We start from the raw sequence: 26,720 nt of genomic DNA on the forward strand, positions 1-26,720 counted from the left end.
CAGTACCGCTGATGGCAAATAGACGTCAGAAAGGCTGCTGCTGGTACAATCGGCAGATGTGTGAGTAATAGCTATCCTCGCCGACACAAAAGGCAGAGGCATGATTTAAGTCCGTGGTCAGTCTTTGAAAAGTATGTTATTCCTAAAAGTAGCTGAGTTACACCCACAAAAGATATCCTTAAATGTAATGAATGCATTTTTAACCTCATAGCTGCTATGGAACGTCCAGCTCCAGTGCTGGACGTTCCATTGCGCAGGTGCAGTTCGAACGTTCAACGGCCGACGGCAGCACTACGGAGGTAGTGGTGCCGTCGGCCGGTGAACGTGCGCAGCACCTAAGGGGTTAAGGCGCCAGTCCATCATCAACACAGAGATTTCCTCAGAAACATTAAGTACACAAAAATAGTCTATTTTAAGTTAATATTTGAAAAAAATGACCCAAGCACCTCACACATAGATTTAGTAGGTCAATTTAACCTACTTTAATATCTTGAATTTGTTTTTATTACTGTCCAGAACCTTCAGATTAAAGTTTTATTGAAGGTATACTGCGCCAATTTTTAATATCACTTTTTACACCACACTCACAAAAATTACCCTCTCCACTGTAATTCAGGTGTCGCAGCACACCCGGATGGCATTTGGCTATTCGGGTGGGACCCTGATGATGAAGCATGTTACCAACTAGGTTGGTGAGTGAGGGGTCTTCTAACCTAGGAACATTTTCCTTGTGTCTTCACTCTTTCCCCCATCTCCATTAGGACCGCTGCTTGGTCCGGTGGTGATACTCCTCCCTTTTGTTTATACTGCATTTTTAAGGCGCCAGTCCATCATCAACACTGAGATGTCCTCAGAAACATTAAGTACACAAAAATAGTCTATTTTAAGTTAATATTTGAAAAAAAATGCAATTCTTTTTGGTTCCAGTTGATGAAGTCATGTCTGATGTCACAAGGGATTTTATTGACATCAATGATGACATAATCTTTAATGTCATGTGTGTGGTCAGGAGCAAACCACTGGGGAACAGAATGGTTGTGCAACTAACCATAGACACATCATTTTTATTGTTTTTGTAAGTTTTGGATCATAATAATAACAAAATGTAAACAGATTATTTGTTTGTTTTTCGTTGTTTAGTAACTGATCCTAGTAAAGAACCAAAACTTACCTTCAAAGAAAGCTTTTATTGGAACATTTTTTTATTTTACATTACAATGCTTTAAGAATTACCCTTAAGATGCATGAAGCCCTACACCAAGTAGCCTCTGGCATGGATATTAACTGTTCCCAGTTGGCACTGTGCCAAGTCCTTTTACCCCAGCCCCTGCAGCTGCTTGGCTTTACCAGCATCCACTATATTCAGAGGGTGATCTTTCGGTGTGCCATTATCAACGTAAAGCAACAAGCAATATGGGTCTAATGCAGTGCTTAATTTGAGCTGGTGGTGTCCGGTGCTCTTAATTGTCAGCACCGGGACTTATGTCAATCTGCCACATGGTGGCGCTGCATGTCTAATTTACAGTCTAACTCAACAACAGTTATGCATTGGTTCAATATACAGTAAAATCACAAATGCCTGCCACCCAAGCCATTCTTACAGCATTGTGGCCTGGAACAGTCTGAATTGTCAAACTTGTTGGTGTGTGATGATTAGTAGTTATGGTGGTACTGTCATTTGCAGCGCTGGCAGGGGCAATAGGTGTTGCAAACCACACAGCCCTGGCACTTATTGGTTTACAAATTAAGCACTGGTCAAATGCATCAAACGGGTAATGCACAACACTACCACTCACAAGGATTCACTTAACTCTCACCTGATCAATAATTCATGGAGGAGGATTCATTCTGTGAACCCTTTTTGACGCTTGCAAATGCAGAGATGGAGGCCTGCAAGGGTCAGAAGAGATTTTTCTCTGTGCATGGTTTTGCAGTGGGCCTAGACCCTTAAAGTTATATGGGCTGCAGTATGCAAAAGGGATTTTATGAGTGGTGAGTATAAGGAACCTTTCTTACATCCATCATTTCATTCAAAATGTAACAGACGAAGGATGCTGAGCTTAGTGAGATGTTATGGGAGGATGAGACAGGGCATTGTTAATGTAAAAGTCTACATGTACCAAAGGAGATGTTACACAAATTAATGGTACCATTTTCTTTAAACAAAGATAGCTTGCATCGTAAAATACCTTACAAAGTGCACACTAGTTAATTCATTTTTTGGTAGAACAACAATATACAGCTTTCATAAATTCTTAACACTGATTTCATCTTTGTTACGAAATACAAAAACAACAGGATCATAGAACAGTCACATACATTATTCTACATTCAAGAAATGCAGCAAACGGTACATCATTCCCAAATGGCAAGTACTGCAAATTCGAATAATGTCAGATTATTTCTCCTCATTCGCCATACTACTTTCTTTTACCTAATTTCAGCAATTCTTGAGGGTGGCCCTAAAATAAGTTTTGATTGTTTCACATTTTATTGGTAAGGAACACACGACTCCTCTTTTTGAAGCATGTCCGCGAGGCCAAGGACCATATCATGATGGGCCAAGCACATATGTTTTTTTTTTGTGTGTGAAACGTCTAAAGTTCAAACGCATAATTCAGAATTTCTACAAGTAAGTGCTATAAATGGGTAGGCATTGAGAGCCTGAGCTCCTTTAATTTGAAAGGGAGAGTACCTGCACTTCTCAGCACTGCGGCAATACGTTTAATGGGAGAGTACCTGCACTTTCTCAGCACTGCTGCTATACATTTAATTGTCGAGTACCAACACTTCTCAACACTGCTGCAATACATTTAATGAGAGAGCACCTTCCCTCCTCAGCACTGCTGCAATACATTTAATGGGAGAGCATGGGCACTTTAAACTCACAAAAAGTACATCTGGCTCAAAAAGAAGGGAAAAAATTTGCACACATATGTGATCATATATGTATGTATGTGTGTATAGTGGTGTGTTGTGTAGCTGTCAGAAGAGAGCTTCTTAAAGGACGAGAACCCTTACTCAACAAAGATGACATGCTTCATCACTGGATTCCCTCCTCATACCCAGGCTGCAAGGTCCTTGGAGTGGGCTACAACTCCCCAGCGGGTGAGTAGCTGAGGTGTTTTGAGAAATGTGCATTGTTGGAGGGTCAGTGAGGGGCTGAGTGCAATGTTGATAGTGAATAAAACTTCAGAGGGCCACATTAACTTTATTCGATAGTCCTCTAGGACAGGATTAAAAGAAAGGGGACTCTGGGTTCTAATCAAATATACTCCTGTAGATGGTCAACATGTTTCAGCCCTTGGCTGACCTCAACTGGGATTCAGGGGCATTCTTCAGGACATAGACAATTAGGTACTCTACTCAAAAGAAAAACAATAAGAATCCAAAATATACTGGCCACAAAAAGATTAGCCCTGTGGGGACAGTGATGGCCCTTATGTACTCTGGGTCCACCGTCTTTCTACAGTGAGGAGGAGGAGAAAATTCACTCTCATGCCACAAGGGTAACACCTCTACCACAAAGCTGCTAAAGTCAGCATGAAAGTCTTTGGGCATCCCAGCGAGAGTCAGAAACTTTTCAGGTGCACTCAGACTCTAAATAGTGAGTGCCTGCACTTCTATAATTCCATTTAAAACAGTGTTCCAAATCAATGCATGAACTTCAGACAGAGCAAGCAGGAAAGAGTGAGAGGCAACCACTGCTCACTGTTTCCCACTTGTTCTATTTAATGTTTGTGCATTTACTCAGAGCAATTCCAAGTTATGCGTTTGAACTTTAGACACTTCACCTGTTTTTTTGTATGCTTGGACCATCATGATACTGCCCCAGGTAACCATTTTGGCACCTTTAAAGGAGTCCAATTCACAAAAAGATTGTTGTGCACTAAAATCCATTGGATAAATATCACTCCAGTTGGCAAATGATGAATGTCCTACTTGAGAAAGATATGACCTCTTTTCCTGGAATGCTAAACTAGATCAACTATTGGCACAGGGTTCCATATTGTGTCATTCTTGTCCAGAAAAGCTCTTCTTTATCACTCTGCAGTCTGGATTCCCAGCACAGACACAATAGTAAGCTTCTGTACGACACACACGGCCAGCTGCTTCACAGCTCCACCTTGAGCCTCCCACTTATGGCCGAAAAGAATACATCTATCCAAGATGGCTGAGATGTCCACTCTACGGCTAAGCTTACAAGATAGAAAGCCCCAACAATTTTATTTTGTCTTGTCCTGATTAATTACCAGCCTGCCTATAAAGTTACTTTTACAAATTGTCAACCATCGGTGTGATATCAATATCTGGTCAGAGTTGTACCTTTTGTTGATGATTAACTATCAATGGTGCCATAAACGATCAAGCGTCACTGGAAGGTGCTGGTAACACCAATGAACACCATACCATCCGGATAAACGATTATCCAAATATTTACAAATCCTTTGGTGCCACGGTGCATGCTCACCTTAATATAAACCGTCTGGTTATCCTTTTCCCTGTAAAGAGAGTGGTCCTATTAGTTTTCCTCTTTTCAAGCCTCTGGATTGAAATTGGAACACAAACTAAGAAAGTCAATACTTTTTGTGATCTAGATAGCTCACCGACCCTCCGGGGTGATACGTTCTCTCCTGAAATCCACAGGACTGGTGTGGCACCAATCGTCCAGTGCCAAGAACAAAATTAAATACATTGACTTCTGTACTCATTTTTGTGCTTAAACTCAGTTACAATTGTGAGTGCATTATCACTTAAAAAGAAGCTCCTGAAGTCTGCATTTATCATTAGCATGGCAGCCGCCATCTTGTTTCAAGCCTGCGCCTGAAACCCATGATGCAATACAAATGGAGATATTTTGATGTGCTTTCTATATTGTAAACTGCTGCCTGGGTAGCATTATTCCCTCCTACCCACTGTTGATGAGCAAGATGCTTTAGAAATTAATCACCTGTTAGAAGTATCCATTGACGTAACGCTACCTCTCTGACATGTCCCACTCTTCCACAGTGCACTTGGAAATGTGTAACTTTCTCTGCACGACAAAAATAATTCACGTTGAACTGATAAATCAAAATTCAGAAATCTGAAAACGCAATGAAACAATAAATCATGTGCTCTCCCCTTTGATTTTTTTTTTGTCTGATCATCTTTCTTGAGTTCACCTAGCTCGCAAGCTTGCCTTAGTGATGGCAAATTATGGTACTGACTGATCTACACCAATGATGGTACCACTCACTGCGCTTAGACAACATCCCAGACACTGGTAGGTATTTACTGTTTGAATTCCATCAACATGTGAATGATTTGAGACTCCGTCTCGTAGGACACAGCATTCCTCAAATCGTGGTCCAACATACTGAGATCCAATGCCCTTTAAGTGATGAGAATTGAACATTAAGCGGGTCTGATAACAATATTATTGGCTCCGGCAAAGGGTTAACCTGCTGAAGTCTTGATAAAGATTCCTAAAAAAACCATCCTGGAACATGGAAACACATGTCAACTACAGTACTACACACAACTTCATTTTAAAATAAAATAAAAAACAGATATTAGCCGGCGTAAAAGCCTCAACCGGAACTCAGCGTTGACATGAGTGTCATTTACATTGTATGAAAAGCAAAGAAGTTGCGAGTCGTGTCCTCTGGCGGGGCTTCAGCAAATTTCCGAGCTGGTGTTAAACCATGCGAGGACTGGACCCAACATCCAAACACCATAGAAGCCTTGATGTCCTCTTGTTCATCGTGTCTTGTTGCAAACCTTGACAAAGTAGACAGACACCAAAGAAGGGACATGCACGGCGGGGGAATATTCCTGCACAGGTGCGTGGCGATGGCAGTCGCGAGTCTCTGCACGTGGGTCAGCCGTACTCCTGGTACTAGGATCGGCAGCAGCTGGAGCCTTTGACTTCCTTCTTCACGTAGTCGTGGAGTTTAAATTTAGGCTCGTTGGGCAACTTCATTGAGCGATGCTTCAACTCCCTGGCAGAAGAGAGAAAATCAAGCAGTCACCAAAGTGGCACATTACATCTACTGAAATGTTGCTGTGTTTCCAACCCCTTACAAGATTCCAAAACCATCACTGCAAAGGTGGACAGTTCTGCATTTTACACAATTAGCCCTCATTTTTATTATTATTTGGAGCAGGAATACTACACGGATTTTCTGTGTCTCGTGGAGTGCTCCCCACACACGTTAAATAATTAAAAATGAAGTTTTTGAGGACTTCTGAAGTAATTTTGGATGTTATAGGCTGTATAAAGCACCTGAAAATGTTGTCCCGGTGCTCCATCATGAAGACCATCATGCTAACTTGCAAAATTAAGGAACCAGACTACGCCAGGTTTTAAGATTGCTCCCCCACACAATAAGAGAAGGAATGGATTATAAATCAGCTGGGAGAGCATCATCGGCAGGTGGCACCCTACGATCACACCTCACTTTATGGAAGCACCAGCTCTGATTTTGAAGGGAAGTGAATGGAGGAAACAAGTTACTTACCTGTAATAATTCTTTTAGAACATGCACTTTTAAGATGCACATGCTGAGCTTATTCTGCCATGTAGTGGGTGGGCTCAGTAAAGAAGCTAATTTATCAAATTGACAACAGGCATATCTTGAAATGGCTATGTGGCCCAAAGTCCACACATTGCACAACATATCATAGTCCAAAAGTATCCTAATGGCTAACATACAACACACTCAAATGCATTTTTTAATCTATTCGGCAATACCTGCCACTGTGATGGCATTTCCAGTATTCTGCTGCTCATTAAGCAATGAAAAGGTGGTTAGTCTTTCCGATGAGTCTTGAACCGTCTAGGTAGAAATTGACTATTCCTCTGGCATCGAGTGCGTGCAACAACCTTTCCGTGAGTTATGGTGAATTTAGAAGGAATGTTTCCTTCCGAATAGTTTGATTGACATGAACAATGGAAGCAACCCAAGGAAATAACATAGGAAATGTTCTAAGGACTGGTCTATCCTCCTGTGACTGACAAAAAGGTTCTCACCTTGTAATCGGGCCCAGAGGGTCTGGGCATATTACCTAAATTGGCAACAAACAAGTGGGTACAATGATTAAGACATGTATGCTGGAGGTCCCTGTTTTTTCCTTATCTTTCTCTTCGTTTTAGGGGAGACTGCTGTGAAGCAGCAATATCTTTGCGTGGACAGGTCCATCCTCTCCTACTGGAGAGATGAGAGATGTACCAGCAAGAAAGTGATGGTGGGATGAGGACAAAACAAAAAAACAACGCACAATCAATCTTGATGCTGTGTATTGTCATGTCCATTAGATTTTTTATGACAAACCTTGTGAAAACTCACTCAGTGGTTACTGAGTCTGACACCCTAAAGGGTGTCCAAAGTGGCATGCCTGGGAAAAGCCCTGCAAACTGAAACTTCTGTAGTCATTCTTCTATGACATCAGATGCTGGCTCCTACTTTCGAACACTGTCAAAGTCTCTCACCCGGCCATTTCTGGAAGTCCTCCAGAAAATATGAACACTACTTTTCTCCCTGTTCAACACTACCAGCATGCTTATATTTTCTGACACAGGCCTCTACTTTAGAGTAACCTGTCAGATTAGGACAGGGCAGTGCCATTAGAAATTCTGAGCTTGTTCAAGACCTCATGAGGACTGAAGGCATCTGACTTTCCAGCGCCCAGAGACGTTTCGGCATAGAGTGTTGTATATAATTGTACTACTGCAGCAGGCTTTATTTCATGAATGGAATAGGTTAGGTTGCTAAAAACAAAGAACAAAAAAAGAAGCCCAGTTCTACACAGAGAGCATGAGTAGAGCATGCTTCCCATGGAAGTATTTAATTTTATCTGTGGTCTGAGGGATATTTATATATGTTTATTATTGATAGGCTGGCCGGTTTCGGCCTGAAACCGCCTCACCGCATTAGTCATACACCAGAATCTATGCCATTGTAGGTCACAGAGTTGCCATCAAAAAAGGGGTACTCCCAAAATATATCTAGTAACTCAAATAATTAATATACTGTGCCAGTCATATAAATACTGTTTTTCTATACCGACCCTATAGAGGCAGCGGGGTTTAAAAAAGTCACTCCTACACATAGCAAAATTCCTGTGACTGGGACCATGAGGATTGAAATACGTATTAGACACGCAATAGTCTCGTCCATGGCAAAAATGACTAAGTATGTAAATGTATGACCAAAGAGGACTGAGAAAATCAGATAGAAAATGAAGACAGCTTGGATAAAGTCTAATAATGCCCCGGCGACCAAGAGCTAATATGGGCCGGGTTCACAAAAGGAAATTATGAATACATAAAATGGTACTACTTCACATACTCATAACTGCAAATCACAAATGTATGTGTGGAGATCTCCACCAAAGCCTATCACATGCCTTAGTTGTCTGCCATACGTGTGGAGGACTGCACAAGTAGGTCTTTATTTTGGGTGCAAATGTGGGAATGGCAATAGGAAGTGACTGGAAAACGGCAAATATGAACTAAAAAATGGTTTCAGAAGTTGTGCAAGGGAATCACATACAAATCCATAGAGGCAGGGTCTAACACCACCGTTACAAAGACTAACCAGTAAAAAAGGAAATAAACAAATAAAAGAAAAATAGTCACTTCACTTTCAACTTTGCGTACATCCATATGTCAAATTGTAGAAATGTAAACAAAAAGGCAAACCAAATACATTAAATAAAAAAGATCCATGTAAAAATAGTAGTCATAATTGTCAACACTGTAGGCACTTATAAATATCCTATCATTAAAGACAACACGCATTTTAAAAAATTGATAAAATACAAAAAATAACATTAATGTAAACAATGTTTTTAATTTACACATTACACAATGGCATATACATTCCATTTTACTAAATAAAAAATATAAAAAAGAAAAAAAATTAACAAAAAGTCGTTTTATGTATAAATTGCAGACACCTACACAGGCCAAAAATATAAGCATGACAGATGTACATACATAGAGAACATTACAAATATGTAATCTGTTAATCTATCATTAATTTACCTGGGCAATCGAAGACAAATAATAGCAGATTGGATACCCCAAAAACTTTCACACCCAATGGCACACAACGAAAATTGCAGTTTATGTCTGGCTCCACACTGTCTTGCTGTACAAGGGGAAGAGGACAGAGCTAAAGTGTGTAATGTATTTGAGTATGAATGTACCCATGTTCATCAGAGGTGTTTTCTTTTCCTCTGGTGACGCCTGTTTCCCTAAGTTTGTTCTATTTGTAGTTTCACAGAGCATAGATAGAGATTCTTACCTGCTATAGTTAGAACTACATTTTCATGTAAAATACACATTTCAAATTGCAAGTATTAACTTTAGTCATATTTTGAGTTGTACACGGCACTGATAGGGTTTTTTTCATATTAAATGTTTTTGCATTCTATCGACTTTTACATGTAAACACACGTATGCTACAAACTATGTAATATTCATGTTAAGATTGACCATAACTAATCTTGCCATGCGTTTAGTATGGCTAATGTTTAGGAGCCATCTTGTTTCATGTCACAGGCGTATTTAATTTTTAGGGGAAGCTGAACTCACAGTTTACAAACATGATGTGTTTTTGCTTTCTTTATCATTTGAAACGTTTTCCTTCATGTGATAAATGCAGAATGTTATAATTAGTGCATACAGTACACCTGCAACGTATCTCGTCCGTTGTAGATAACTGTATGTTTGTAGGACAGAAGCTAAATTGTGTAGGATCCTGATAAATGAATGAGCTTTAGATTGTATTTGTATGTTTTCCTTTAATTTGAGTGTTTTATGCGAATCATGTGCAGTTGTAGCAAATGTTAAAATTGTGTGATTTAAGGTAGCGCAGAGCAGAACATTTCAGAACGTGTAGAGACATGCTTTTGTCCACTTTCGAGACAGCTTAGAGCAGAGTAATCTCTTTATGGAGAAACTGATTTTCTTAACCCTTTCCTTTGAGACAACTTTATAATTGTTTGCTTAGTTATATGATTTTGATAGATTTGAATTTCATATTGATCATTGCATTGCATCAATTTATTCATTACTGATTGATACAAATCTGATGATTTTGAACATGCAAACATTTAACTTTTAATAAAACTTAATGGTTTGAAAACTTAACTACTTTCTGTCTGCTGTGTGGAGCCTAGTGTGTTTCACAAGTATTTAAATGTATTGATTTGATGACTACACTCAGCTGTGGATTTTGTTTAATCAGGCAACACTTTATGGTCGCCGAATTTGCACTAAGAAAAGCACTATCTCCTCATACCTTCATGTACTGGAGTGGGGTATGAACTCCTACCATTAGTCGTAAATCTCCGCCCAGAGTCAGCGAGGTGCATTTAGGTTGAGATTTACATCTAGGAACAACAGTAAATGTATGCGTGCGGAAAATCACGGCCAAAGATTTAGCTTTGTGAATTTGGCCTCGTGTTCTTTTTGAGGAAAATAAAGGATCTAAAATAATACTCTAAATAGCCACACGATGGCAGTATTAAACCAAATTCCATGAAGTTGTCCTCTCACCGTATAACATGGACTATTTAAGTGCAATTTAGGTGCGACATCTTTACTAGACGAATATAAAATCGTCTTCCGAGGTTTTACAATTGACAGCAAAAGCTACCATTACTTAAAGGTTTTATTTTGAGGGTCAGCCATTCCACGAGAACCGCTCATAAAATGAAAGGATTTAATATAGAGAAATACTGCACAGTAGTTAGGTGACTTCACACTTTTTACGCGCCAGCAATTTACAGTTGTGGGAACAGAGACGGTGTCCAAGTTTACAATTCTTAAAGCGTGTGAACTATATTGGAAGAAGATATGTCCCTGATTATTGAACTTGGTTTGCGAGTTATATTTTCTCTGAGAAATAGATCTCTCATATAAATCATATAAAATAGTGCTGGCACAGTGTCTCTGCTCTAAGCCATTCCTGAACTAAGGGCCAGACATAAAAAGCATTTTTCACAGAATCGGGCCGTTTCTAACCAGAAAATGCTTTTTCCAAAATGCGATTTGAATCGCAATTTGCATTTGTGATTTGGTATTTGGAAGAGAGGTGCGTTCAGGGTGTCCCTTCCAAATACCAATACAGGCAATGTGGCCTGCCTGACCTCAGCAAGCCACCATCCCTGTGATGCCTATAATTCCTAATGAGTCGCAAACTGCGACCTACCTCATAATTATTCATGAGGTAGGTCGATTTGCAACCCACAAGGAATCCTTAAATGAAAATCAATGAGTTTCATATATTAATAATGCCGAGTTCCTACTTGTGATTTAGGGCCATATGTATCATAGTTCCGTTTTGCAATTTCTAAATAGCGATTTTTAAGGAATCGCTGTTTAGAAATCGCAAAACGGTATGTATGTAAAAAATTGCATTTTTTTTGCGATTCCTTAATCTTCCTTATTTGCGAATTCGCAAGTTGCGAATTCGCAAATAAGGAATAATTTCCCATTCATTCCTATGGGCCAGGAGGCCCATAGGAATGATTGTGAAATGCATTTCATTTAGCGATTCGCAATTTGCTAATCGCAAAATGAGATTGATTGTAAAGGTGCAGGGGTGTCTCAAGGACACCCTGCTGCACCCCTGAAATCAGCATGTGTGTGCATATGGCGCACATACATGCCCTATGGGCATGTATGTGCATCACATGCCACATTCATAAATGCCAATTTGTGCATTTTTACAAGAAAACGCAAATTACCACCAATTGAAAGTTGGTGGTAAATTGCGATTTCTTAAGCTTAATTCGCTATAGAAAAATGCTTCACACATAGCATTTAAGGAATCGCAAAATTGCGATTCCTTAAATGCTATAGCAAAATAAGGAATCGCAAATTTATCCGATTCCTTACGATGCGATTTTTTGATACATATCAAAAAATGCATAACAGCCTTTTGCGATTCGCAAAGGCCGGAATTCGCCAAATTCCGGCCTTTGCAAATCGAAAAAGGCTTGATACATATGGCCTTGGGAGAGAATCGCAATTCGGAAATTGGTATTTCTTATGTTTGTACATCTGGCCATAAGAGGCATGTCAGTTGTCATGTGCACCCTGTATATGGCCCAGATTCTAATAGAAAGAGCACATTATAGTTTTTTATTTAAACACAATACTTTTTTTGTACAGCTGGTATTTTGAATTCAGGTATTAGAAGGTGCTTCATAGGCGTAATGAAGAACAAAAAGGAGGCTTGAGTAAATAAAATATTTGCCTAAGATCACACAATCTGGATAAGTGGGGAAGCCGGGATTAATCCCTTGTTTTCTGGTTTCACTGCATAAAAATCAGCCACTAAATGGGTATTTATTTGTTGTCCTTTTCACCTCAAATGTTAATTCTTTGCTTTCAACTTGTTGTGCAGGAGAGTAGAGCGGGAGGACCTCGAGCTGAGCCAGATATCTGGCTTGAGCTTCCAGTGGATTAGTCACCTCTACAGTATAGGATGCATAGGTGAAAAGTGTATGTGTGGCAGTCGTGGGTTGGGGGGCTTTCTCAGAAAATCGTGTGAGTGCACACACCTGCTGTTTGTTACAGACAGTGTTAGACATGTGGTACAAAAACTCTGGAAGAGGAATGTAAATGTAAGCTTGGTTAGTGAAATAATTCTCAGCGCAGTTCTCCTAGTGTGGGCTAATACTAACACACACACACACACGCACACACACACGCATGCTGGCACGCACATAGGCACCCCACCCCAGCAAGCTCTGTATGACACTAAGCTTGCTGGGCATGTAAACTCAGGGAGGGACAATTAAATCACAACAGGACACAAGGGCACCTTGCTGGAAATCAATCACTTCTCTACACCCTGACAGCGCCAATCAGGCAGCCCCCAAACATGTCTCATCAAACTTGACAGCCACACGAACCACACTGCCACGGGTGATGAAACAAACAAAAAGCTCCTGTAAACCTCTAGTCCAGCCACCTTAGGTATGGGAAAAGTAGCCATCTCCAGACTAAATAAGCTCTGGGTAAATCTTTAAAAACTGCCTGAATTATTCAGTTTTGTTAGTTTCTAAATGAGCAGCTCTTGCAGATAAATTCATGGGCAGGTCCAGGATTCATGGACTCTTTCAATAACTTCTAGAACTCGAAAGCTGCAGCAAACTGTGACCCTACTCTGAAGGCTAAAGATAAAGCATAATATTAAAGATATCTCACAGAATGCATCTTAACCCCTTGGGCGCTGCCGTGATTCTGCGCCTGTGTGGCACATTCCGATCGCGGGTGCGGTCATGACGGCCGGGAGCCGTCATCAGCACACGAGCACTGTGTGCCATGACGGCTCCCGGCCGTCATCAGCATGGAAGGGGTTAACATTTCACAGTGGCCACGTTCATGATCTAACAGTTCCAAAGTAGACTGGAGGGACTGAAATGCCATAAATTGTAGGACAAAGGTGTGGTCAAAAAGACAATTTGGACTGACGTCTACAGCTCCAGTACAACACCTTACGCATACAGCTGACATTGGTAAGTCCTCACAATGAGTTCCAAAAATGGTATTACTTAGCAATTAAGTTGTCTAAGACATCCCTGCAGCAGTTTAAAAGATATCCAGTGGAATTTGGCACTGCAGGGCTCCTCTTCGTCCAATGACAAGATCTATCTTGTCCCCCTCATTCCATTACAAGGGCTGCAGACCAGCCAAGCCACCTTGAGATAGTGTGTCTTGTTTTAAATTTTATTATCTATTTTTTAAAAAGTTTTTATCACCTATTTTTTCCATTTTACTGCAACACTGCTGTAATGTTTGTCGACAACCAATGGCCCTTAAGGTGCACGGCACAGCTGTTCATTCAGGATAGCAGGATTCACATTTGCAACTCAATTGTCGGGGAGTACTTACTTTCCAATGGCCATAAAGGCCAACTCCACATTCATTCCTGACTTGGCGCTGGTCTCCATGAAGGGCACTCCATATTCCTTGGGGAAAGAAACACAAACAGAAGTATTAAGTGTCTGGTTCTGGGTCCAGTGACTCAAACCTCACCCTTGGCAGGCTGACTTAGGGCACATGTCTTTGTTTAACCCCTCAGCTCCTGGTAGTCATAGGGAGTCCCAATCTGGAAATCTACTTACGGCCACATGTATCATGCATTTTACCGGTCGCAAACGATTTAAATCACAAATAAATTGCATTTTGGTATGTATGAATTCCAAGTTGTGAATCGTTAACATGTTACTGAATCGTAATTTGGAATTGCGAATACATACTGATTTGGTACTACGAGGGGGCGTGTTTAGGGCATCCCTTCCTAATACTGAGTCGCAGCTGTATGGACGAATGTTTTGCAGCCGAAATGTGGTCGCAAAACGTTTGCATTTTACCACCTACTTAAAGTAGGTGGTAACCCATTCATAAATAGGAAGGGGAACCCAAGGGACCCCTTCACCTTTGGGAATGGTAGAAAAAACATTTTTACAAAGCAGACAGTGGCCCCACAGACCACTGCCTGCTCTTAAAAAATGAAAGGAAAACTTTTCATTTTTCTTTTTTAAACACAAACCCATTTTCTTTAAAGGAAAACAAGCTGTATTTAAAAAAGATTGCTTTATTTAAAAGCAATCTCGGACATGGTGGTCTGCTGACCCTAGCAGGCTACCATCCGCATGAATTTAGCGATTCCTAAGGGGTGGCAAGTGGCGACCTACCTCATTAATATTAATGACGAAGGATGATTTGCGACCTATTAGAAATAACGATTACCTAATTGAGATTTGCAGAGAATCACAATTAGGTAAACGCTATTCCCAATATTGATACATCTGGCCCGTAGACAGGAATCCTTTCTCTGCTGCTTTCCACCACCAGTCATTAAATATCATGACTCTGAATCGGTGATGAAAGGATGCTTCAGTGGGCTGCTGACTGACACCCCCAGATGCTGTGGTATGTAACGGGTTGGCCAGCCCACGATGTAAATGAGAAGTTAAGACCGATGCTGGAAAAAATACGTTTTTCAGCTGTATTTGTAGGGTGGGGTATGGATACCAGAATACCCTGGGTAGGGCACCTTGCAATATTGAATGCCACGCCCTGGAAGTGTCACCAATTAGCGTCGAAGAAGGCACCGTGGTTGGGTCGACTTGTAGGAATATTACATTTGGCAATGTGATGTAGTTGCTGTTTAGCCATGACTGTGTTACTATTTCTGAGCCACCCTGACCTGGGCACACCCCACAGCAAGATATGTGACCTCACCCCTTGGTGCCATAAAGGACTCAATGCCACATCCTAACTGGTTCGACTATGATAGTGAAGATGAAAGCCTGGTCAGGTCACCTTGAAGCACTGGATAAGGCACCCCGATACCCTGGACGGGTCCGGTTAAAGTACTAAATCTGACACATGGGTTGACCTCTTCGCATGACCAGGAGAGACGTAGTCTGCTATACAGAGAAGTGTGGCTCAGGGGTTAGAGGCGGCAGACTCGGAATCTGAGATCGGCCCTGGACCAGGGTTCAATTCCCCGCCTCGACGGGGCTTGGGCTAAATAATTCCACGGACTCGATAATTCTCGCTCCGGTGCCTACTCGACTCACGTGTTCACACTCTGTGACTCTGGGCAATAGCTTGCTTAATCTCCACAACAGCCCCTCGTGGCGGGATGCCTGGCTTTCACCTTGTGGATACCCTGCCGGGGTTATCTCACAGGGGAATACCAGGACGGGTTCCCTAAGCAAGCGCTTAGAGGCCTGCGATGTGGGTAATTTGCGCTATATAAATACATGTACATTTACATTTACAATGCAGAACCTGCTAGTAAGGCTTTGTTTTAATCAAATAAGTGGGAAATCACCTGGAAACATCCCCATTCAATGCCACCTTGGCTATATTGCCTTCATGCCAGGCCTCCCACCTTGGAAGAACAGGGGAGTTAATGAACTACAGAGGACTACCTACAACTGTAAATAACATGATGAACTTAGAAATCAACCAATGTGTGAAGCATACATTTTAAGTGGAAGTAACTGCTCAGCACAGAAGATCCCTTCAACCTGGCAAGAGAGATATGGGACTTCTGCTCTAGGGGTTGGTAACTTCTTTTGGGGCAGCTCTCTTTCTGAATCAAGGAGGGAGGCTACTATTCAGGCAATATATTTAGTGAAAGAATAGTGTGTTCCTAGTTAAGTTCCAGTCTAGGATGAATAACTTGTTGACTTCTGCCTTAAACATTCACTTTGATTTGATTGAAATGCATTTATATACCACTTCGTAACTATGAAAAGGGTTTGAAAGCCTTTTTAACGGACAAGTTCAAGCTACTCCATACATTTAGGCCATGAGTGAGAACCTCCTGGGATGAATGTGGACATCCTACACATTACTAGATAATTGATACTGGGAGTCATAATCCAAGGCCTGCTGATGTCAGAAAATGAGCAGAAAGGACACCTGAGCAATGAGACCCAGTCTCCGCGTCAGAAAGGCTAATTGACTCAATACATATACTAAACACAGAATACCGCAAGTGCCCATTGCAAAAGTTGTAGTTCAGCTGTGTTGGTGTGCATTATGTGGAAGTGCACCATTTGCACTAATGCAATTCATGGAAGCCGCCTTGAACGATTAAATAGCAAATTCATTTATTCCCAGGTGTATTTCCTCTGCCTTTGCTTCCATGGTGCTCGTTGGCGTTGCAACAGTGGTCGCAGGCTCAGGCACAGCGCCTTCCATATTTTGGAGTGCGCAAATGTGTGCTGGCTTGATCCCTGCGGTGCGTTTCCACATCTGTATGGGAGCCTGGCTTTGCACTCACAAGCAAAGAAGCTGATTGGAGGTGCGCTGGCTGCCCCCAAATGTGGCGCCACACAGTTAATGTAGTTCTATGGGGACGAGTTCCAGGGGGTCCCCGACATCACACTCAAATCAAAAGCAGTCACACAACGCAGATGCCTACACAGAACACCTGTGGCCCCTATAAACTGATGATGGGTCCTCTGCTAACACTGACAGGTGGCAAGCAGCTTCAAAAAGCCAGCCCGCTAGTCACTATCGCAATGTTCCCAGTGCAGGCAGGAGTTTGCAGCTGCACTGTGAACAACCCTATGAAGAGGGCACCATTTTGCAGATCTAGAATGCAGGCCTGCTTTGTAAAAGGAAGCCCACCACTCTTCGTCAAGGGGTCCCTGTATGCCATGTCATATGTGGTGCAGTCCGTACACCTTGTAAGAGCATCTTTGCCTATGTGCCCACATCTGTAAAGCAGCACAGCTGCAGTCAGGGGTATTCTCTTTTTTTGGAGCCACATCCCTATGCAAATGAGGCTACACGCCCTCAGGATTGCAACAGTGCACATTTTGTATCTGTGCGATCCCTATGTGTCATAAAGGCTGCACAAGCATCTGGAACCCCTTCTGTATTAGCAAAGTGAGGCTGGGGTGCAAACAGTGGGTGCAAACGCCTGTTGCCTCATCCTGAGGGCACTTTGTGGGATACAGCCCAGGATGTGGGCTCATGTGCACTGCACATAACCCTCGGAGTCGGGGGAGGCTATGAAACTGAGCCCTCATTGAAGCCCAGAGACTGAGCTGCGCAGCGCAGTGAACTCCAGAGTGTGCGATAATAAAATCACAGACTTCAGGGTTTGCGGTCATAAAATACACCCCTCCGCGGCGTGACGTTAGATACCCTGCGTCTGTTTTTAAATCTCCCCTGTGAAGGTGACCTGGACGTGCAGTGGAATCCTTTGCTGCCCCCCCTGTGTCTGGCCCTGAATGCCCGCCGCCATTAATAACGCGTCATTAATGAGGCGCACCTGCACCGCCGGGCTCAGCATATATCACTCCCAGGCTCATTAGGAGAGCGCGAGGCAGCCCCGCCCTCGGGACCCGCACAGTTAATGAAGGTGGGAATAATCTATCGGCTGGTGAGCGCCGGGGGGCCTGCCTGGCTGCCAGGACGCGGTGTACCGCGGCCTGGCACGGTCTGTGCCCACGGGCACCCGCCGCAGTATTTCTTCTCAATAATCCTGTATCAAAGGTCCGCATGCAACCCCCCCCCCCCCCCCCCTCTGCCCCCTCTCCTGCCGCTGCCAGCCGCCTGGCTCTTGATGAATGGAGACAATTTTAATTTGTTTATTTATTTTATGCGTTTTTATATAGCGCGGACTTTACCCGAAGGTGTCGGAGCGCTTCACAATAGGAACAGTAATGAACCATGAGGAGAAAATTACAAGTGAACATGTTACAAAAGCAAATGTTGAGTTACATAAGGCAATAGTGACAATTGTGCATGTATCAAACGCAAACAAAATCCAAGAGGTAGCAAACGATACGTTACAAGAGCAAAAGTGACCTGTGCATGTTACAAAAGAGTACAAAATACAGGTAGAAGTATAATACTGCAATAAATGGCAGACACTCAAACCACAAGAACACACTGGGGAGGCACTTCTATAGTCATGGAGAATACAATTTCCTATAATACAAGGACTTCCTTCAGATAATAGAGAGGGTTTGAATTAAATTTGGAAGTGTCTTTGAAGGAGGAGAACTTTGAGGTCAGTTTTGAAAGCCTGGGAAGAGGTGGTGGTCCGGAGCTGAGGCGGAAGTGAGTTCCAGAGTCTCACTGCGTTGCCTGAAAAGGATTGGGCCATCGATCTTTCCTTCTTGAAAATGGGAGGTTCAAGCAATACATTTTCCACATTACGTGAACGTCTAGAGCCTCCAGAGAGTTTCAGTTTATTCGCCAGGTAGCGAGGAGAGGAGGAGTGCAAGGCTTTGTGGGCGATGCAGGCAGTCTTGTAGATAGATCTTGCCTCGATGGGAAGCCACCGGAGCGTGGATAAAATGGGTGGGATGTGGTCGTTTCTTTTTGCCCCATATATGAAATGCGCTGCTGAATGGAGAACAGATTTAAGAAGGGGACAGGTGGGATTTGGGGAGGCCAGTAAGAAGAAAATTGCAGTAGTCTAGTCTGGAGAGAACCAGCGATTGGACCAGGGTTTTAAGGTCTTGCTCCGGGAAGAATCGCCAAATCCCCCAAAGGAGGCGCAGTTGGTATAGAGCAAACTTTGCAATGGAATTGTTGTGGGAGAGTAGATTGAGTTTTTTGTCGAGTATGGTGCTGTCGACAATGATGGGTTTATTGTTAAGTAGATTAATCTGATCCATCCATGATTGAACCGGGGGAGGAGAAAGTGAGGAGGAGAGGAGGAGGAATTCAGTTTTGGAGGGATTCAGAATCAGTTGATGAGTTAACATCCAGTTTTGAATGGAGTCGAGAGTAGAGCTTAGGATGGAGAGATCGTGAGTGGAGGCCACCTTAAGGTAGATTTGAGTGTCGTCCGCATAGAGATGATAGTGGATCCCGGATTTACTTAGGAGATTTCCCAATGGTTCTGAATAGAGATTGAACAATGTGGGTGCAAGTATAGAGCCTTGGGGAACACCTTGACCCACCGCCAAAGGAGATGAAAGACTGTTTGCTATTTTGATGATTTGGGATCTATCAGAGAGGAAGGAAGCAAACCTTTTAAGCACAGTGCCCTCCATGCCCATTCTATGTTAAAGAGTGTTAAGGGGAGTGTTGTGATTGACAGTGTCAAAGGCTGCAGAAAGGTCGAGGAGAATTAGAAGACAAGACTATCCCCGCATCGAGTATGCACAGCGCGTCATCAATCACTTGCAACAGGGCTGTTTCAGTGCTGCGGTTTTGAATGAAGCTGGATTGGAAATTGTCAAGAAGATCATTGCCCTTGATATGAAGAGAGAGTTGTTTCGCTGCACATCTTTCTGTGAAAGGAAGGTTAGTGATGGGGTGGAAGTTGTTGAGGTCGTTCGCATCTGCAGTGGGTTCTTTAAGCAGAGGGGTGCTCTGCCCAGTTTTTAAGGAAACAGGAAGGGAGCCTTGACAGAGGGAGAAGTTAACCAGAGTGATGGTCTACAAGAGGGATAGACTACTTAAGGAGGAGTGCTCTATGGGACGAGCAATAGTCTATGGGAAGAAGCATGTTTTTGGAGATGATCTAGGGTAAGAGTGATGGCCTATTGGAGGAGTGGCTGTCTACTTAAAGAAGGATTTACTAAAGGAAAAGAGATTAACTAAGGAAGGAGGGATTTTTTACAGGAGGATGAATGGCCTCCCGGAGGAGAAATGCTCTATGTAAGGAGGGGCTATCTATGCGAGGACAAATGGCCTACAGAAAGAAGAGTGGTCTACAGGATACAGAATCGTCTATGGGAGGAAGAATGGTTTCCTAGATGAACTATGGGAGGAAGGAAGTCCTATGCAAGCAGTGGCGGTGTACTGGAAGACGGGTGATCTAGAGGAGGACGGATGACCTAGACGAGGAAGGATCTCCTTCGGGAGGGCAGATATTCTATGGGAGGACATATGGTCTTTTAGAGGAGGGATGGTTTAGAGAAGGAGGTGCGGTCTATTTGTAGAGGGATAGGATAAGAGATCAGGGGTAGTCAATGAGACAAATCATGGTCTACAGGAGGATCGATAGTCTAGGATGGCCGGTGAGATGACTGTACACTCAGGGGAGGAAGGATGGTCATCGGGAGGAGGGATGATGTAGAGAAAAGGATAGGCCTAAGGGAGGAGACCGTGCAGGAGTGCCATAGTTGAGGGTGCAAGCGTGCAGAGTTTTCAATGATGTTGGGGAAGAGCTTGCAGAGTATGCCATGTTATCGCGTGTAGAGAGTGCCATGGTATTGTGTGCAAACGCGTAGAGAGAACCATGGTATTGGGTGCGAGTATACTGAATGTGCCATGGTCTTGGATGTGACCATGCAGGAGTGCCATAGTTGAGGGTGCAAGCGTGCAGAGTTTTCAATGATGTTGGGGAAGAGCTCGCAGAGTATGCCATGTTATCGCGTGTAGAGAGTGCCATGGTATTGTGTGCAAACGCGTAGAGAGAACCATGGTATTGGGTGCTAGTATACAGAATGTGCCATGGTCTTGGTTCTGTCCGTGCAGAGAGTGCAATAGTTGGGGGTGCAAGCGTGCAAAGTTTACCATGATGTTGGGCAAGAGCTTGCAGAGTATGCCATGGTATTGCATGCAGAGAGTGTCATGGTATTGTGTGCAAACGCGCAGAGAGAAGCATGGTATTGGGAGCAAGTATACAGAATGTGCCATGGTCTTGGATCTGACCGTGCAGGAGTGCCATAGTTGAGGGTGCAAGCGTGCAGAGGTTTCCATGATGTTGGGCACGAGCTCGCAGAGTATGCCATGGTATCGCGTGTTGAGAGTGCCATTGCATTGGGATAGAACATGCAGAGAGCACTATGGCTGCCTTACCTTTGCTAGTTTCTCTCCATCCTCTCTCTTCACCGCCCGTTCATGAGCCGAGTCCACCTAAGGGCAGAAAGAAAAACCGAGTTCCCATTAATCAGCACCGATAAGAACAGGCCTCTCACTTTCATTGCTTAATCAATATGGAAACACTCGTAAATCACCAGCTATCAATCGCTCCAGTCAATGCCGTTCTCATTAAATCCAAGCAAGCGACTGTGACTGTTTTACAAACCCTGTCATGGTCAGACTGGAGAACACAAAGACTGGACCACAGAAAGCATCCCTCACCACACATCAGGTAGCCCAGGAAGCCTCTCCCACCCCACATTAACCGCCATGGGGCAGAATACAACACTTGCACCCCATCACCCAACTGTGACAGACAGGACTGGACAGGCCATTCTACAACTCTGGCAGGTACTGCATTGCGTTACTTTGCATCGGGGGCATCTCGTGGTGGTCCATGGGCGTTCTTTCACACTACCAGCCACAGTTTTTTAAGCAAAGCTCTATCTACTAACATTTGTTGATAGGGATTTGTGCCAAAAATGTACTCCTCCTTGAGGGGAAAATTAGAAAAAAGTTTTATTTTCTTTAAATTTTTCTAACTTTGCATGTGTTCTGCACTGTACATCGCACATACCAAGTGGGAACATTTTATAGTAAGTCTAAGCATAGTAATTTGTAGTGGAAGGATACCCCTCCAGTACAAAAACGATACTAGACTCATGAAGACAGTTTTGCACTTAGGAGCGAAGCTGTGTGTGTGTGTAGGTACCCCCCATGTGCACACCCCACCCCCCGTACTCCCAGGGGGCCCGCAATGGGCCCCCGGAGGGACTCTCCGCATGCCTTTCCGTGGCGGCATTGCCGCCAGGGAAAAGCATGTCAGGAAGGGCATCCTAATATGGCTGGCGGTGTCTCATAAACACCGCCACCATATTAATTCTTTTCCGCCCCGGCCGGAAGGTGACCGGGGCGGAAAAGAGGCGGACGGTCTTTCCGTCCGCCGCGGTCCCCCCTCGCCATTCTAATATGGCGGGGGGGAATTCTGGATAGGATGTCGGGCAGATTGCCCCCGCCAGGCCGGCGGTGGCTACCGCTAGCCTGGCGGAGGCAATCCGCCCGACATCATAATGGGCCCCTGAGTATTGTTCAATATGGAAGAAAGAGAGGGGTGGTTAGCGTTGCAGATGGACTGACGACCCAAACGAGTAGGAGCTAATTATTCAAGTCAATGAGGTGACCCTTGAAGAGGAAGGTCTTCTGTTACTTTCCAATAACAGTGGAGATGGTGGAAGCCAGATAAGATTAGCAGGATATTGTCCCAATCCAGGTGGACGAGCTTCAGCGTTTCGCTGTAATTCTATCATAATGTGTAAAATATTAGAAAGTAGATGTAACAAGCATTGGCAAAGCGAATGCTTGAAAGTAAAATGAAAAAATGTGCTAAGACGCGGCCAGTGTTAAAAGTGTCAGAGCACTGTAAAAAAAATTAATGCTCAACCATGCTGCACAGCAGCACAGCTGCTGTACAAAATGGCTAAAAGAAAATCACTGACAAAGCCAATAGATCTCGGATAGGTAAGACCTAGTAGCTTTGCCAATGCTTGTTTATATTAAGGGTATATCGGTGTGCTATAATGGCAAAGGCTCTTAAGGATGAAAGGCTGAACTGTCCCTCCAAGAATTCAAATGTATGACCCGCAGATCAAATTCAGGGGCTTAATACGATGTTGGTCGGAGTTGCCTCGGACTGATACCGTCTCGGGACCGACAGACCTCCGGTTAGCAGTTCCACTCGCCTGATTATGATGCGTCAGAACACTGTTCGGTTGCATACTTACTTTTCTCTATGGGAGCTTGTGTTACGGATGTAAACCGGCTGTAATACAGATTCTGATAGAAAATTGTGTGTGTGTGTAAATCCTGGCACTCTGTGGCAGGCACCCTAGGTACCCATTCGGCCACCAACCGCTGGCCACAGCATCAAGGGGGCCCTGTTACGGCCCCAAAGTCACTTTCTGACAGCCTTTTTGTGTTGGAAAGGCCAGTACGGAAAGGCTGTGGGAAACTGACATCGTAATCCCCACGGCGGAAACACGTCCATAGGGGATTGTGGTGCAGTTCCCGACTGTCCGAAAGACTGTGAGAGTAACTTGGAGCTGTGTCGGAATGACCGGCCAGTTTACATTCCGACCGCTGACATCGTAATCGAGCGGTCGACATGCAAACTGACCGTGTCGGTCGAAAAGCCTCTGACTAGTAGTCAGAGGCTTTCTGACCGACATTGTAATCGGCCCCTAAATGTACATAGTTCATACTTAACACTCTAAAAAACTTTGCTAGTTAGCTCCACCGAATGGCACTCATTTCATCAGCATTATAAAAAACCAAAAGGATCACATTTTTCTCCTCTTGCCATTCCTCTTTAAACTTCTAGTAAAACCTCGATCTTTGCAGCCTAGCCTGGAGTCCCTTACGCAATCTCGCTAACATAAATATGGGTGTTGGGTGTTGGCTTCCACTCTCTAATATCAGACAATCTCCACTAACACGAAATTCTGTGGCATGGCTGTTGGCTGATGTTAGTTCAAATTTCTGTTACGAGTCACAATCTAGTTCACAAACAACGCAAGTCAAGAAAAATGTGGTTTGTGCAGTACCAGTGCTTCTATGCTAGCTGCCAGCAAAAGGGATGCACTGAAACTACATTAAAAGCCTTTTCAAACCATTTTTTCTCATGGACATAAAGCTCCAAGGTCACCAGTTATTCATAAATGTGTTGCACTATCTTAAGCTGTGGTATTTTCCCATAATTCGGAACTGATCTAGTGGTGGGTACAGACGTATGAGACAAAAGGATATGTTCACCTGCCTGGCCATGCAATTTTGGAAAAAAATGGACAAATGGTGTTAAGAGGCAAGAGCAGAGCTTGTGTACTCTGGGAAATGTGCAGCTGCGGGGATCTCCACCCTGGGGCTCCCAACCAATAGCATCTGACCTAGCAGTCTTAAAAACAAACCCAGCAAACTGTGCTCTCCGACGTGTGACAAGCAGTCAAGAGAGCAGGCCCTATTGTTAGGTTGAGAAAGTTAACAATTTATTATTATTTTTTTTTAATCAGAGGGGTTAGAACAGAACATGATACAGTGTCCTGTGAGGTGAAACTACGCCGGATCACACAATGCAGTGGAGCGGGGAAGCTTAGATTAGAAAACAATCCTATGCCTCTAGTGTTCATAGCTTAATCAAGTCTACCTGATATTTCCATCCAGACTAATACTAAGCATATAAAAAAAAAAAAAAGAATAGGGAACGGAGAGAACATAAAAACATATTTTGTTCAAAAAGCGCGTACGATGCAATTTCACGAAGCTTTTTACATTTAAGTTTATTAGCACTATGGCAATCCTTGATGAACTCCGGTCGGATGAACACTTATGGATCAGCGCATTTGATGCAATTTCACAAAGCTTTTTACATTTAAGTTTATTAGCACAACTTCAATCCTTGAGGAACTCCCGTCAGGTGAATGCATTTGGATCAGCGCGTTCAATGCAATTTCATGCAGCTTTTTACATTTAAGTTTACTAGCACTACGGCAATCCTTGACGAACCCCGTTGGGTGAACGCGTTTAGTTCAACAACAAGATCACACAGGAAGAAAAGCAGACATTTCAAAAAACATGGGCGGAAACAAAAGATAAAAATAGTGCGCTTAAACAAACTGACATGCACAAAAGGGCAAGACTACAAATAATAGGGCCATGCCCCATAGCAGGGGTTGAGACACACGAAGAAGGGACATATAACACACATTGACCACAGGGAAGCAAGTCTTTGCAAAGGACACGCAAAGCAACAAAGAATAAGCGATAGAAAGCCCTCAGAGTAGATACCACATGTATCGAAGAGACACGTGCTGCCTAGGCGAGACCAAAAACAGTTGTGGCAAAAAAGTTGCTGTAAAAAAAGTCATGACTAACATATCTATTGAAAATACAAAAATGTAGATGTAACAAAATACCTGTTTACTACAAATTTGTGACTTTTACATAGATACACATGAACTTTGAAACTAAGCCCGGAATTTTGTTTCTAACTTATCCCTAATCTTTGTTCTCTTACATTTCATTGTATGTGCTAATTTTCAAGGTGGCTATCCCCATGCCATCTCCTACGACACCCTTTTTCGCCGTGGTTAATTTGTAAAAAGAAAGAGTCAGGGCCCACCTAATTTCTCAGGAAGGTACGGGGCTCACGACATCCACTGCCCCTGCTTGATCTGCCAACTTCCTTTTCCAGGACTTACTAGTAACCATGCCACCGATACAAGCCTGACATTTTACACTATTCCAAGCCACTGTGAGCTGTAACAATAGGCTAGATAATTTAGTTCACTATGTTTTCCAATATATGGAACTGTGAAACACTTTGGTGGTGTTAAAAGAAGTTAGACAGCACAAACATGTTGTGGATTGTCATGATAAAGTGCTTGTGTTTGTAAATAAGTGATGGTGCCAAGGTCTGGCAAACACCGCCACAAATTAAGCACCACTTCTCCAACACCTTTTTCACACCATCTTCCTTACATAATCACTCACACCGTACTCTACTCCTCATACCCTAACCTTAACAACATCCCTTACTCCTAACTTTTTTCACAATTTTTTTTAAGTTGTTTGGTAGATTCTACTGTTTTATGGTCTTATGTTCTACTGTTTCATCGCTTATTATGTTAATATTTTTGAGCCTTTTTTTTTTATACAACAAACCCATTCCGATGTCAAGTTTGAGGAGGTAGAGCTTCACTTTACTCATTTGACTTTTTAATTTAAACTGCCTTATTGAGGGGCCGATCCGGTACAAAGCGCTCCGAATAGCCGTTCGGAGCGTTTTTCCTGTACGAATCATACCCTGCAACGTCCCCCGTACGTACGACGAAGTACGATTTGTACCAGGAACTGGACTCCGAACGAATCGTAAAGAGACCGTACGAATCAAATCCCCGTACGAGTCTCACTCAGAACCCACTGTACGCGACATCTGTACGGTTTGCGGCAGGTTTATATGACCCAGCAAGTACGATACGTGTCGGGTACGCATCGTACGACCCTTTTTCTACGGGAGCTGAAAACAGCCGTAAAAGCAGAGTTCGCCCCGAAACAGGTACGAAACGGCCCCCCCTGGTACGACGCGTACCCCCCATGATTGCAGGGGTACGGCATGTACCTCTGCGATCATGGGGTGTACGCACTGTATACCAGCATACATGGGGTACGCACCGTACCCCATGTACGCTGGGTGAACGGCGCATACCCCATGTACGCTGGGTGTATGGCGCGTACCCCCCATGATCGCTGGGGTACGCGCCGCACCCCTCCGATCATGGGGGGTACGCGCCGTAGTACGGTG

At 43.3% G+C, this 26,720-nt stretch overlaps 1 protein-coding gene across 1 annotated transcript in view; it reads right to left on the reverse strand.

Annotated features, from left to right (window-relative positions):
• Window positions 1-1,170: 1,170 nt before the first annotated feature.
• RAB26 (RAB26, member RAS oncogene family) overlaps window positions 1,171-26,720 on the reverse strand; it is a 760,792-nt gene continuing 735,242 nt past the window's right edge. The window contains exons 7-9 of the mRNA XM_086940491.1: window positions 21,305-21,361; window positions 13,898-13,974; window positions 1,171-5,984 (exon numbers count right to left, since the gene is read on the reverse strand). Of these exons, the coding sequence (XP_086796617.1) occupies window positions 5,882-5,984; window positions 13,898-13,974; window positions 21,305-21,361 (237 nt within the window). The 3' untranslated portion in view covers window positions 1,171-5,881. The remainder of the gene's footprint in view (window positions 5,985-13,897; window positions 13,975-21,304; window positions 21,362-26,720) is intronic.

The sequence above is a fragment of the Lissotriton vulgaris genome, chromosome 10, assembly GCF_964263255.1.
Source record: "Lissotriton vulgaris chromosome 10, aLisVul1.2, whole genome shotgun sequence".
Lineage (NCBI taxonomy): Eukaryota > Metazoa > Chordata > Amphibia > Caudata > Salamandridae > Lissotriton > Lissotriton vulgaris.